The sequence below is a fragment of the Eublepharis macularius genome, chromosome 12, assembly GCF_028583425.1.
Source record: "Eublepharis macularius isolate TG4126 chromosome 12, MPM_Emac_v1.0, whole genome shotgun sequence".
NCBI classification, from domain to species: domain Eukaryota; kingdom Metazoa; phylum Chordata; class Lepidosauria; order Squamata; family Eublepharidae; genus Eublepharis; species Eublepharis macularius.
This window is the reverse complement of record NC_072801.1, coordinates 67,272,381-67,284,418: the sequence shown is the minus strand read 5'-3', so window position 1 is coordinate 67,284,418 and position 12,038 is coordinate 67,272,381. Positions and strand designations below refer to the sequence as shown.

At 42.8% G+C, this 12,038-nt stretch overlaps 2 protein-coding genes across 2 annotated transcripts; both read left to right on the top strand.

The window, feature by feature from the left end:
* Nucleotides 1-535: 535 nt before the first annotated feature.
* Nucleotides 536-1,498, top strand: LOC129339587 (olfactory receptor 11G2-like). Its single transcript, XM_054994168.1, has one exon. The coding sequence runs from the start codon at nucleotides 536-538 to the stop codon at nucleotides 1,496-1,498; it is 963 nt and encodes a 320-aa protein (XP_054850143.1).
* A 9,019-nt stretch (nucleotides 1,499-10,517) lies between these two features.
* On the top strand, nucleotides 10,518-11,486 carry LOC129339586 (olfactory receptor 11G2-like). The gene has a single exon (XM_054994167.1). The coding sequence runs from the start codon at nucleotides 10,518-10,520 to the stop codon at nucleotides 11,484-11,486; it is 969 nt and encodes a 322-aa protein (XP_054850142.1).
* Nucleotides 11,487-12,038: the final 552 nt, after the last annotated feature.

Here is a 12,038-nt window from a genome sequence, read left to right as displayed (position 1 = left end):
CACAGAACTTTGTTTTCATATATGATCACGGCAGCAAAACTACTATATGCACAATATTGGAAGTGTCCAACATTGCCGATAATGGAGAAATGGTTGATAAAGGTGTTGGAACAAGCAAAGATGGCAAAACTTACATTGGTGATGAGAGAGAAGACAATACGTTCGTTCCTTGCCGAATGGAAACCTCTTATTGACTTTGTATGTGAAATAGATAATAATGAGTTGAAGACGTGTGGATTTTTGAATTACAGAATCAGGACCTAAGAAGAAAAAGAGCTTTTATTTTTAACATAGATTAAGAAGAATTATGAAAATACTAATATTTGTTGTGGAGAAAATCAAAAGCCTCCTTTTAGTTTATATATGGGTTCCCCCCCATATATAAACTAAAAGTATAAATTCTACTTAGCTAGTTTTTAGGATATTGTATTTTTCTATTCAGTCCTTTTTCATTTATAAAACTCTTAATAAAACACTCACTGAAAGATTATACCTGATTGCATTATACAACTACCTTTCTGTTGTTTGCTTCCAGATGGGGTTAGCCAATTGGACTGGAGTGCAGGAATTCATTTTGCTGGGATTTGGAGTCGGGCAGCAGATGCGCTTATTTTTGCTCATCTTCTTCACCATTCTCTATGTGCTTGCTCTGGCTGAGAACATCACCTTAATTGCACTAGTGGTTCTAGATGTGCAATTGTCCCAACTTCCAATGTACATTTTGCTGAGCAACTTCTCCTGGCTTGAGATGTGTTATGTGACTTCTACTGTGCCGCAGATGTTATTTGACCTAGCATCAACTCAAGGGATCATCTCCTTCAGTGCCTGCTTCCTTCAGTTTTATATCTTCTTCGCCCTTGGTGCCTCCGAATGTTTATTCCTCTCAGCCATGGCCTTGGATCGGTATTTGGCCATTTGTCACCCTCTGCGCTACCCACAGACTATGACCCCCAATTTCTGCTATGGTCTAGTGGTAGCATGTTGGGTCCTCGGGTTCCTGTGGCACATTTTCCCAATGATTTTGATATCCAAGTTGTCCTTCTGTGGACCAAATATAATTGATCACTTTTTGTGTGACCCTGGGCCAATATTGTCTTTAGCTTGCCCTCCAGTAGGAAACCTTCCCCTCATCAGTCAAATTGTAGCAGATTCTTTACTTGTTCTGGGCAATTTCCTCTTTGTTGTGTTATCCTATGGTGCTGTGATTGTCACCTTGCTGAAAACTTCTAGCCAAGGCAGTCGGGGGAAGGCATTTTCCACCATATCTTTCCACTTAGTGGTGGTGACTCTTTTCTATGGCCCTGTAGCAACGATGTATGTGATTCCAGGTGGCGAAGGTGAGTCAGGGATTACGAAGATAGTCACAGTGTTCTATACTGCCATTACACCCTTTCTCAACCCACTGATCTACAGTCTAAGGAATGATCAGGTGAAGGAGGCACTGCGACGGCTGAGAAGGAGAAAGGTGAGGTTACTAAGACAAAAAGTGACAGGATAAAAAGATATATCAAAACAAGAAAGCAACTATTTGGCAAAGGGGTACTCTTGAAGATACTTGGAATATTCAGCTTGTAATGACTGATATCTGCTTGGATAAGATGACACGCCCATTTTATAATAGTTACATTGGCTGCCAACGTGTTTCCAGGTACAATTCAAGGTACCAGTTTTAACATTTATAGTTGTTTGTGGCCTTGGAGTCTCATACTTGAAGGATCTTCTCTATAGACCCACTCAGGGCCAAGCTACAAGTGACGAACGACACTTGAATAGCAAGTGAATCGAGTGGAGAGCAAGTGGAGGGCAAGTGAACAGGGAGGAATACACTTGCCATTCAAGTGTCATTCATCACTTGTAGCTTGGCCCTCAGTAGCTCTATTCAATGCACCAACTATTGTTGGAAATCCCCACTTATCACATGACTTGTTTTCTGTATGATCCTGATTATCATCAGAGCCCAAACCTGCTCCATCACCGAGACAGTTCAGCCCTACATGGTTCCTGCTTAGTAAGGACCCCCAATTAGTACCGATTCAGGCAACTGCAGCCCAGAACCCCAGAGCTGAAGGAATCCACCAGCCTCAGCCTCCCCAGCAGCTGAGATTACAGGCGTGCACCACTGCGCCCAGCTGGTTGTCTCCAATATGATCTATGGAATCCTCGGTGCTGGCCCCCAGCTTGAGGAGGCACATAAAGTCCCCCCCCCTTTGGTCTGCTTCAAAAAGTTATGCACAGCAATCATGTTTCAACTTGTTTTTTTCCAGTTGAGCTGGAAATGGGGTTTCATTGAGCATGGGGCACTTACTTACACAGCAAGGATATTGAGAATTGAGGGGCTGTTTTAGTTAAACTATTTGTTGTATATGATTTCTGAGTTTTTCCAGATTTGTAAGATACTACAAATGTTTCAAGAAGCAGGGTTAAAATAGGGTCATGGTTATACTGTTGCACCAATATAGATAAAAGCACATGACAATAATCAATACTAAGCGATTCTTTGCCATGTATTCTAGATGAACTTTCAAACTTCGCATGAACCATCAGTGTGTGTTTTTTCTAAGTGTTAGGTGATTCTAACAGGTGTGCTTTAATCTTTTCACTGTTAATTAAAATAGTGGACTCTATCTAAATTAATGTTCCGCTATGAGAGATTCAACCAATAGTCATCTCGCAACTTAACTTTTTCTGACATTTCTGAGAGATTTATAGTTTTGTTTTGCAAGTTTGCGTATAATGTCATTTTTTACTAATTGGAAGGTTATACAATAGAAAATATGAATATTCAATGAAGCATCAGACCAATTATCGGTTGTTTGTACTATCACATGAAATGCTCTTAGATATTTGCATATGATGACTTATAAAAATGCAAATTCAGATAGAATGTCAGAGCTCTGATGGAAGAAATATCTTGAGAGAATTTAGGTGAGAATTTTTCTTTACCTATGCATTTCATAGAAACTTTAGTTATGTTAAACTTAGAATTTATTAGGAAATGTTAGCAAACTTATTTCTTATTGCCTTTCTGCTTTTATAAGATTTATATTAATAACCATTTATATTTTAATTACTTGCTTCATTAAAAAACTAGGTTGTATTTTCAATAAAGTGAAATAAACTCTAGACAGGTGTCTGTGTGTTTGATAAGGGGCTGCAAAGTAATATTGAACCCTATATAAAATAAATGTACTGGTAAACAGGTGGTTCAAAGAATTTAGCTGTTTGACAGATCTGAAAACTAATTGTGAAAGTGTTCCAAGAGAAAAGATACACCTTTTTTTTGGTTAAGTGGAAGCTTAGTTTCAGACACGGGCAAAAGCTCATTACAATACGATGGGATTTGGGGAGTTTCATCCACTTGATCTTAATACATCAAGAAGACAAGAGCTCTTAGTCCATCAGAGATTTTGTGAGATTTGGATTACATATAGGACAATCTTAAACAGAGTTACGCCTTTCTAGTTTCACATGTCAATGTCCTTAGAAGGGCATAACTCTTCTTGGGATTCAACTGTAAATCAGATGTATATTGGAATAGAATCATAGAATCATAGAATCATAGAGTTGGAAGGGGCCATACAGACCATCTAGTCCAACCCCCTGCCCAGTGCAGGATCAGCCTAAAGCATCTCTGACAAATATTCACCCAGCCTCTTCTTGAAAACTGCCAGTGAGGGGGAGCTCACCACCTCCCTAGGCAGCTGGTTCCATTTTTGAACTACTCTGACGGTGAAAAAGTTTTTCCTAATATCCAGTCGGTACCTTTGTGCATGTAGTTTTAGCCCATTGCTTCGCGTCCTACCCTCTGCTGCCAACTGGAACAGCTCCCTGCCCTCCTCCAAATGACAGCCTTTCAAATATTTAAAGAGAGCAATCATGTCCCCCCTCAACCTCCTCTTCTCCAAACTAAACATTCCCAAGGCCCTCAGCTTTTCCTCGTAGGGCTCAGTCTCCAGACCCCTGATCATCCTCGTCGCTCTCCTCTGCACCCTCTCGATTTTGTCCACATCCTTTTTGAAGTGAGGCCTCCAGAACTGCACACAGTACTCCGGGTGTGGCCTGACCAAGGCAGTATAGAGAGCGGCTATGACCTCCTGCGATTTCGATGCTATGGCCCCTTAGATACAACCCAGGATTGAATTAGCCTTTTTTGCCACTGCATCACACTGACTGCTCATATTCAGTTTACAGTCCACTCTTACCCCAAGATCCCTTTCACATATACTACTGCCCAGAAGTGTATTCCCCATCCAGTATTTGTGCTTCTCATTTTTGTGGCCCACATGTAATACTGTGCACTTGTCTTTGTTGAATTGCATCCTATTCACAGCTGCCCACTTCTCCAGAGTATTCAGGTCTTGTTGAATTTTAATTCTATCTTCTTGGGTGTTTGCTACCCCTCCCAATTTGGTATCATCAGCAAATTTAATGAGCAGCCCTTTCACTCCTTCATCCAGATCATTGATAAAAATATTGAAAAGTACCGAGCCCAAAACCGAGCCCTGCGGCACCCCACTGGACACCTCTCTCCAATCTGATGAAATACCGTTGACCACCACTCTTTGAGTGCGGTCCTCCAACCAGTTCCCTATCCACCGAACTGTCCTATAGTCTACTTCACAGTCTTCCAGTTTGCCCATCAGAATGTCATGGGGGACCTTATCAAAAGCTTTACTGAAATCCAGATAAATCACGGCAACAGAGTTCCCCCGATCCAGTAAGCTGGTCACTCGATCAAAGAAGGAAACCAGGTTGGTCTGGCAGGATCTGTTAGGAACAAAACCATGCTGACTTCCCCGGATCACTGAGCGGTCCTTCAGATGCTTACAGATTGATCCCTTTAAAATCTGTTCTAATATCTTCCCAGCAACAGAAGTCAGACTGACCGGCCTGTAGTTTCCCGGGTCATCCTTCCTCCCTTTCTTAAAGATTGGGATAACATTCGCTCTTCTCCAATCTTGTGGCACATCCCCAGTCCTCCAGGAAGCCTTGAAGATGATGGACAGGGGTTCTGCAAGTTCTCTGGAAAGTTCTTTCAGCACTCTTGGGTGCACTCCATCCGGCCCAGGGGATTTGTATTCATCCAGTGCAGCCAGATGCCTCTCCACTACCTCTCTGTCAATGTCAATTAGCCACTCAGGTGTCCTGCCACATTTTCTACTATCTCTAGATGTGCCTGAGTTCTTCAGGGAGAAAACAGAGGCAAAAAAGTCATTAAGCCTGTCTGCTTTTTCTCTGTCCTGCACCAGAGTTTCTCCATCTACTCCCAACAGTAGTCCAATTGCCTCTTTTACCTTGTGTTTGCTTCTCACATATCTGTAGAAGTTTTTCTTATTGTAGCGAGCCCTCCTGGCCAGACCCAGCTTGTCCTGAGATTTGGCATCTCTGATGGCTGATCTGCAGTACCTAGTAACCCTCATATACTCCTCTTTAGAGGTCTGTCCTCTCCATTTCCTGAATATTTCCTTTTTCTCCCTTAGCTTATTCTGGAGCTCTCTGTGCATCCACATCGGTTTCTTGGAGCCCTTACCATGTTTCCGTCTTGCTGGGATAGTGAAGGCTTGAGCTTGCAAAAGCTCGTGTTTAATAATGTTATCACAAGTTAACTTGTTATTCCATTTTGATAGGGAAAAACTATTTCCTCATATTTCAGAATGAGTGTAGTTTGGGTGTAATGGAGAGTGCCGTCAAATCATAGCTGACTTGTGGCAATTCCTTATGGAGTTTTCATGGCAAGAGACTAACAGAGAGGGTATGCCATGGCCTGCTTCTGCAACCCTGGTCTTTGTTGAAGGTCTCCCGTCCAATTACCGACCAAGGTCAACCCTGCTAAAATTTTGAGAGCCGACGAGATCAATCTTGCTTGGGCTATCCAGGATAGGACAAACATAGCTTTATGGGGCAACAATTGTTTATCAGCACCTCTTGGGAATATTTTTAAATTTCTCACTGCTACCAGGCTATCCAAATTGCACCAAGTATCTCCTCCCACCCTACAAGATGATTTTGGATGGATTTTGGGTGGATTCTGTATTTCAGAAGAATGGAGATTGATATTTGAAGAAAACTTCTTAGAAAACATGCTGTAATCTATACCGCAGCAATACATTTTATGTATTGTCGAAGGCTTTCACGGCCGGAGAACGATGGTTGTTGGGGGTTTTCCGGGCTGTATTGCCGTGGTCTTGGCATTGTAGTTCCTGACGTTTCGCCAGCAGCTGTGGCTGGCATCTTCAGAGGTGTAGCACCAAAAGACAGAGATCTCTCAGTGACACTGAGAGATCTCTGTCTTTTGGTGCTACACCTCTGAAGATGCCAGCCACAGCTGCTGGCGAAACGTCAGGAACTACAATGCCAAGACCACGGCAATACAGCCCGGAAAACCCCCAACAACCATCAATACATTTTATAATCTGCTGGCATCTTATTGAGGACGTCAAACACAAAGAACCACCATGTACACAAAAATATGCTGAACTATTAATTATATTTAAATAAATTCTGTAGGCTATTTAAAAGTGAATGTGTGTGTTCATACAAAAATAAAGAATATAAAAATACATTATCTAGTAATTGTCACAACATTGCCCACAGAGAGCAAATCAAGCAATGTATTCCAATCTCTACATTGCACCAGACGGAATAAGTGTGAAATAGCAAATTATCCAAAAAGGCTTTAAAAATCACAACTGTCCAGTTCAAGTTACAATCAATGAATGACTCTACTGGCAAACAATATCAAGCAATGCATACTGTCACTTAGGCAGTGCAAACTCTCAAACTGTAAGTAGATATGACCCATCCAGTTTCACTTGCTGTCAATGACTGGTTTAATGAGCATTCCAATTAGAATATGCCATAAACCCACATTCAACTCAGGCTTCGGCTGACCTGAGGTAAAACCTTGAGGTACCCTGAGGTAAAACTTCTCCTCTTTAAGCCTATGAAGCTGTATACTGGGTTGGGAAGCCTCTGGTAGCATGGTTGATGTTAAGCTTCAACTTTCCTTCTTGTCCCACCCTTAAGGATTATTAAAAATGGTTACCCAGACAAGTCTTAGTAGGGAACAGATCAGGGGTTTGCGCTTTCCTTTAGCAGAAACTGGCACACAAGGCTTGGGGAGGTTCAAAAGGTAACAGAAGGTTTATTTACAGTAGGTCAAAGCTGAAAGGCAGGTAGGCAGGTGTTTAAACTGAAGAAACAGAAAGGTTTTTATACAGCAACTCCACTGGTGTGAGGCACAAAACGCTTGGTTTAACACTAGGTTGCTGATGCCCCCCTTCCAAAGTACAGACACATCACAACTTTCCCTTCTCTCCAGACTTAAGGGTGCTCCACTGAGACAAACCCTTGCTAGATACTGGGGAGGTGTTATAGTTATGAGCTATAACCCTGTTCCTGGCACTGAAGGGGAGACTCCTCTCTACCCACTTCCTTGGCCCTCTATAATTTCCAGATCTCTTGGGTCTATGTAGGAGTTAGTGCTGGTTTTCCCCACTTTAGTCCTAGGACTAAAAGCATTTCACAAACATTATTTCCTCTCACAGAGGATTCTCTGGCTGACCCTCGCTGGTCTAAAGCCAGGTTCCAACTCCCTTTCACTCTCTTGTTTTCTCTCCAACTCCAACTGACAGCTTCCCCAACACTCCATCCCCAACTGCCATTTCAGGCTAGCCACATGGGTGGGATGGGGGAAGGAAACATCTAAATCATACTTCTGGAAATCTCAGCATCTGAAGCTGAGTCCATCACAGACTCATTTCCAGTTGTCTTCCTCTGAAGTTGTAAGATTCAATACTCAGCAAAGTCATCCCGAAAGAAATGTTCACATATCACTTTATGCCAACCATATAACTCAGAAATCATAAAGTTCATTTCTCAGTAAAGTCATCCAAACTGGAACATTCACATTGCAGTTGTTAGCATTTGTAGAAAAAAAACACCCCATATCTTCCAAAGGACCCAACGTCTCTTTCCAGTATTCAAATTCACCACAGATTTCCCTTCGTAAGAGTAAATCGGAGTGACTGCCATAGACCTCACATCTCGGAGTGAATCACCAGGAGAAGAAAATGAGAAGGGGCCGAAGGGAAGTTGTTATTTTCCTTTGCAGTAGATCCACCACAAGGATGATTTTCCACCCATCTGAGACCATCAGAAGAAGTAAGAGAGAACTCCCTATGGTGACTGAGGAGGCTGCAGGCCAGCCATCTGCCTACCTTCCTCCCTTCTGTCATCTTATTCTTCTTTCAGACCCTGATAAGATGCTTTTGTAAGGGGGAGAGCAACACACAAACTGATTTGTCCCAAGCCACAAACCCCTAGAGGATGCCTCTGCCTAAAACCTTCAGCCAGTTTTGGGTGGGGCACCAAATGCACACACCCCACCTTGGAAGGTGTGATGTGCCCACAGTTATGTATCTTCTCATCATCACATCTAGATTGCTCGGAGCACAGAGTTCCCTTTCAAGACTGTTCAGTGGCTTCAAATAGCACCTAACATGGAAAGTGCATTGGGAGAAATGGATTACTTTTATTTATTATTAGTATTATTTATTACTTTTTATTTATTTTATTATTTCGATTTATAAACTGCCCATCCTCAGGGGCTCTGGGCAGTGAACAACAGTTAAAATCAATAATAACAAGAAAACAATAATTCTAAAATCAACATATAATAAGCAATAATAAAATAAATTAATCAACTACATTAAAGTGCAATGGTGGGGAGAACCCCCCACCCCAAAGGTGGGAGGCCGACATGGCACCACCCCCTTCAACCACCGAAAGCCTGGCGGAACAGCTCCATCTTACAGGCCCAGCGGAACGATAATATGTCCTGCTGGGCCCAGCTCTCCATTGACAGAGCGTTCCACCAGGCTGGGGCCAGGACTAAAATGGCCCTGGCCCTGGTTGGAGCAAGGCAGGCTTCCTTAGGGCTGGGAACCACCAGTAAACATTTATCCGCTGATTGAAACAGTCTCTGGGGAACATACAGGGAGAGGCAGTCCTGAAGACATGCCAGTCCCAACCCGCTCAGGGCTTTAAAGGTAAGAACCAATACCTTGAACCTGATTCGGAATTCAACCAGAAGCTGGCGCAGGACAGGTGTGATATGTGACTGGTAGGATATACTAGCAGGATATACAAGTCAGGACCCACACTGCCGCATTCTGAACCAGTTGTAGTTTCCAGATCAGGCCCAGGGGTAGCCCAGTGTAGAGTGAGTTACAGTAATCTAGCCTGGAGGTGACCATTGCATGGGTCACTGTAGCCAGGTCCTGGGGCGTCAGGTAAGGGGAAAGTTGCCTGATCTTTCAGAGATAGGACTTGGCAACCACCGTGACCTGGGTCTCTGTCGACAGGGAGGCACCCAGGAGCATGTCCAGACTCTTTTAGGAAAGCTCCTTAAACTGGAAGGAGGCTTCAAACTTGAGTCAAAAAGAAAGGTGAGATGAAAAACATTTTTATAACTCGGTGGAGTGGTAGGACGGGGATCCACCCTACTATATGCAGGGAGAGATTCTTCCTATGATCATAGAATCATAGAGTCATAGAATTGGAAAGGACCTCCAGGATCATCTAATCTAACCCCTCCAGGGTCATCTAGTCTAACCCCAACCCCATGATGCTATGACCATGCCCCTTCCCTTTGGAGAAACATAAATGGGACAGAGTCAACCTCATCTTGTGAATGGAGTTGCCTTCTATTTCCCATCCAAAGAAGAGTATTATCCATAACCAATCCAGGCAACATGTACATTACATTGCTCTTAATGGTCCATGTGTAACAATACACAGAATTCATGGAAATAATTATTACCTGAGGACAATGTTTGTGTATTCACAGCTGAGGGAGTCAAGCTACCTCCAGAGAGATGCTTTTTTCTTTGGTAATTATGTTGTTCCTTCAGGACACAACCTCAAGGGCCACTAAATATCAACAACAGTTATATTCAAGCTGTGACTGGCACACATATCCAGTCTTCCTTCCCATAGTCTTCCAATGACACTGCTGGACACTGATGTTAAACACAGGTCCAACATACCCAAAATCATGGCACAGCACTTGTGATGAACCTTCTGATAGACAGGGCAACATTTAGAATACTACTGCAGCACAGAAATGGGAATCATTTTCAGGACAAAGGAGAATGGGGCATAAATTTGTCCTGAGCCCACTGTCCAAAGAAACATTCGCTCTTCTATAAGAAAAAGCTTAATAAAACATCATCAAATTAGGGGAAGCCAGTGTCAGCGATGGAATCTTCCATATATTCAACAGTTAAGTATTTTACAGAGAATATGTTCTCGATTCTTTGCATTTGATAATGAATTCCAACAATGACTTCCAAAGAAGTAACCTGAACCACGGAATAGATTAAGACTGCCTGCCCTTCTGCCAACTGTAAGCATTATGTCTTTGCAGCCTTTGTCTTTCAATGGAAGGGGATATATACACACTCAGATGTTTTCTGATTCCATTATATGATTGCCTTTCTGTAGTCTGATTCCAGATGGAGTTAGCCAATTGGACTGGAATTGGAGTGCAGGAATTCATTTTGCTGGGATTTGGAGTCGGGCAGCAGATGCGCTTATTTTTGCTCATCTTCTTCACCATTCTCTATGTGCTTGCTCTGGCTGAGAACATCACCTTAATTGCACTAGTGGTTCTAGATGCGCAATTGTCCCAACTTCCAATGTACATTTTGCTGAGCAACTTCTCCTGGCTTGAGATGTGTTATGTGACTTCTACTGTGCCGCAGATGCTATTTGACCTGGCATCTACTCAAGGGATCATCTCCTTCAGTGCCTGCTTCCTTCAGTTTTATATCTTCTTCTCCCTTGGTGCCACTGAATGTTTATTCCTCTCAGCCATGGCCTTGGATCGGTATTTGGCCATTTGTCACCCTCTGCGCTACCCACAGACTATGACCCCCAATTTCTGCTATGGTCTAGTGGTAGCATGTTGGGTCCTCGGGTTCCTGTGGCACATTTTCCCAATGATTTTGATTTCCAAGTTGTCCTTCTGTGGACCAAATATAATTGATCACTTTTTGTGTGACGCTGGGCCAATATTGTCTTTAGCTTGCCCTCCAGTAGGAAACCTTCCCCTCATCAGTCAAATTGTTGCAAATTCTGCAGTCATTCTGGGTAACTTCCTCTTTGTTGTGTTATCCTATGGTGCTGTGATTGTCACCTTGCTGAAAACTTCTAGCCAAGGCAGTCGGGGGAAGGCATTTTCTACCATATCTTTCCACTTAGTGGTGGTGACCCTTTTCTATGGCCCTGTGGCAGTGATGTATGTGATTCCAGGTGAAGGAAGTGAGTTAGGGATTACGAAGTTAGTGACAGTGTTCTATACTGCCATTACACCTTTTCTCAACCCGCTAATCTACAGTCTGAGGAACGATCAGGTGAAGGAGGCACTGCGAAGGCTGAGAAGGAGAAAGGTGAAGTTATTAAGACAAAAAGTGACAGGATAAAAAGATAAATCAAGAAAGCACCCGCTTGGCTCTTGAAGATACTTGGATCTGCAGCTGGTAATGACTGATATCTACTGGGATAAAGTGATGTGCCCATTTTTCAACAGTTGCATTGGCTGCCAATATCAATTCAAGGTGCCAGTTTTAACATTTATAGCTCTTCATGACCTTGGCATCTTATATTTGAAGGACCTTCTCTATAGACCCACTCAACAGCTCCATTCAACCCACCAACTATTGTTGGAAATCTCCTCTTATCATGTGATTTGGTTGTCTCCTGTATGATCTATGATCGATGACATTCTCCACTGGAAATGGGATCTCAATGAGATCTCAATGAACATGGGTCCCTGAGCTAGATACACAGGAACAATATTGAGAATGATAGGGGCTATTTTGTTTAGCTGTTTGCTACGAGTGTTTCAAGAAGCAAGGTAAAAGGATGGTCATGGTTAGACAAACAATGGGATGGGGCGTTGGGGGCTGCTGCAATCAGTCACTTGATCTTAATATGTCAAGGTGACAGTGCTTCAGAGATTTTATGAGAATTTG

What these genes read in the sequence shown, in the direction of transcription:
- LOC129339586 (XM_054994167.1), top strand. Translation starts at nt 10,518, where the DNA reads ATGGAGTTAGCCAATTGGACTGGAATTGGAGTGCAGGAATTCATTTTG.
- LOC129339587 (XM_054994168.1), top strand. Translation starts at nt 536, where the DNA reads ATGGGGTTAGCCAATTGGACTGGAGTGCAGGAATTCATTTTGCTGGGA.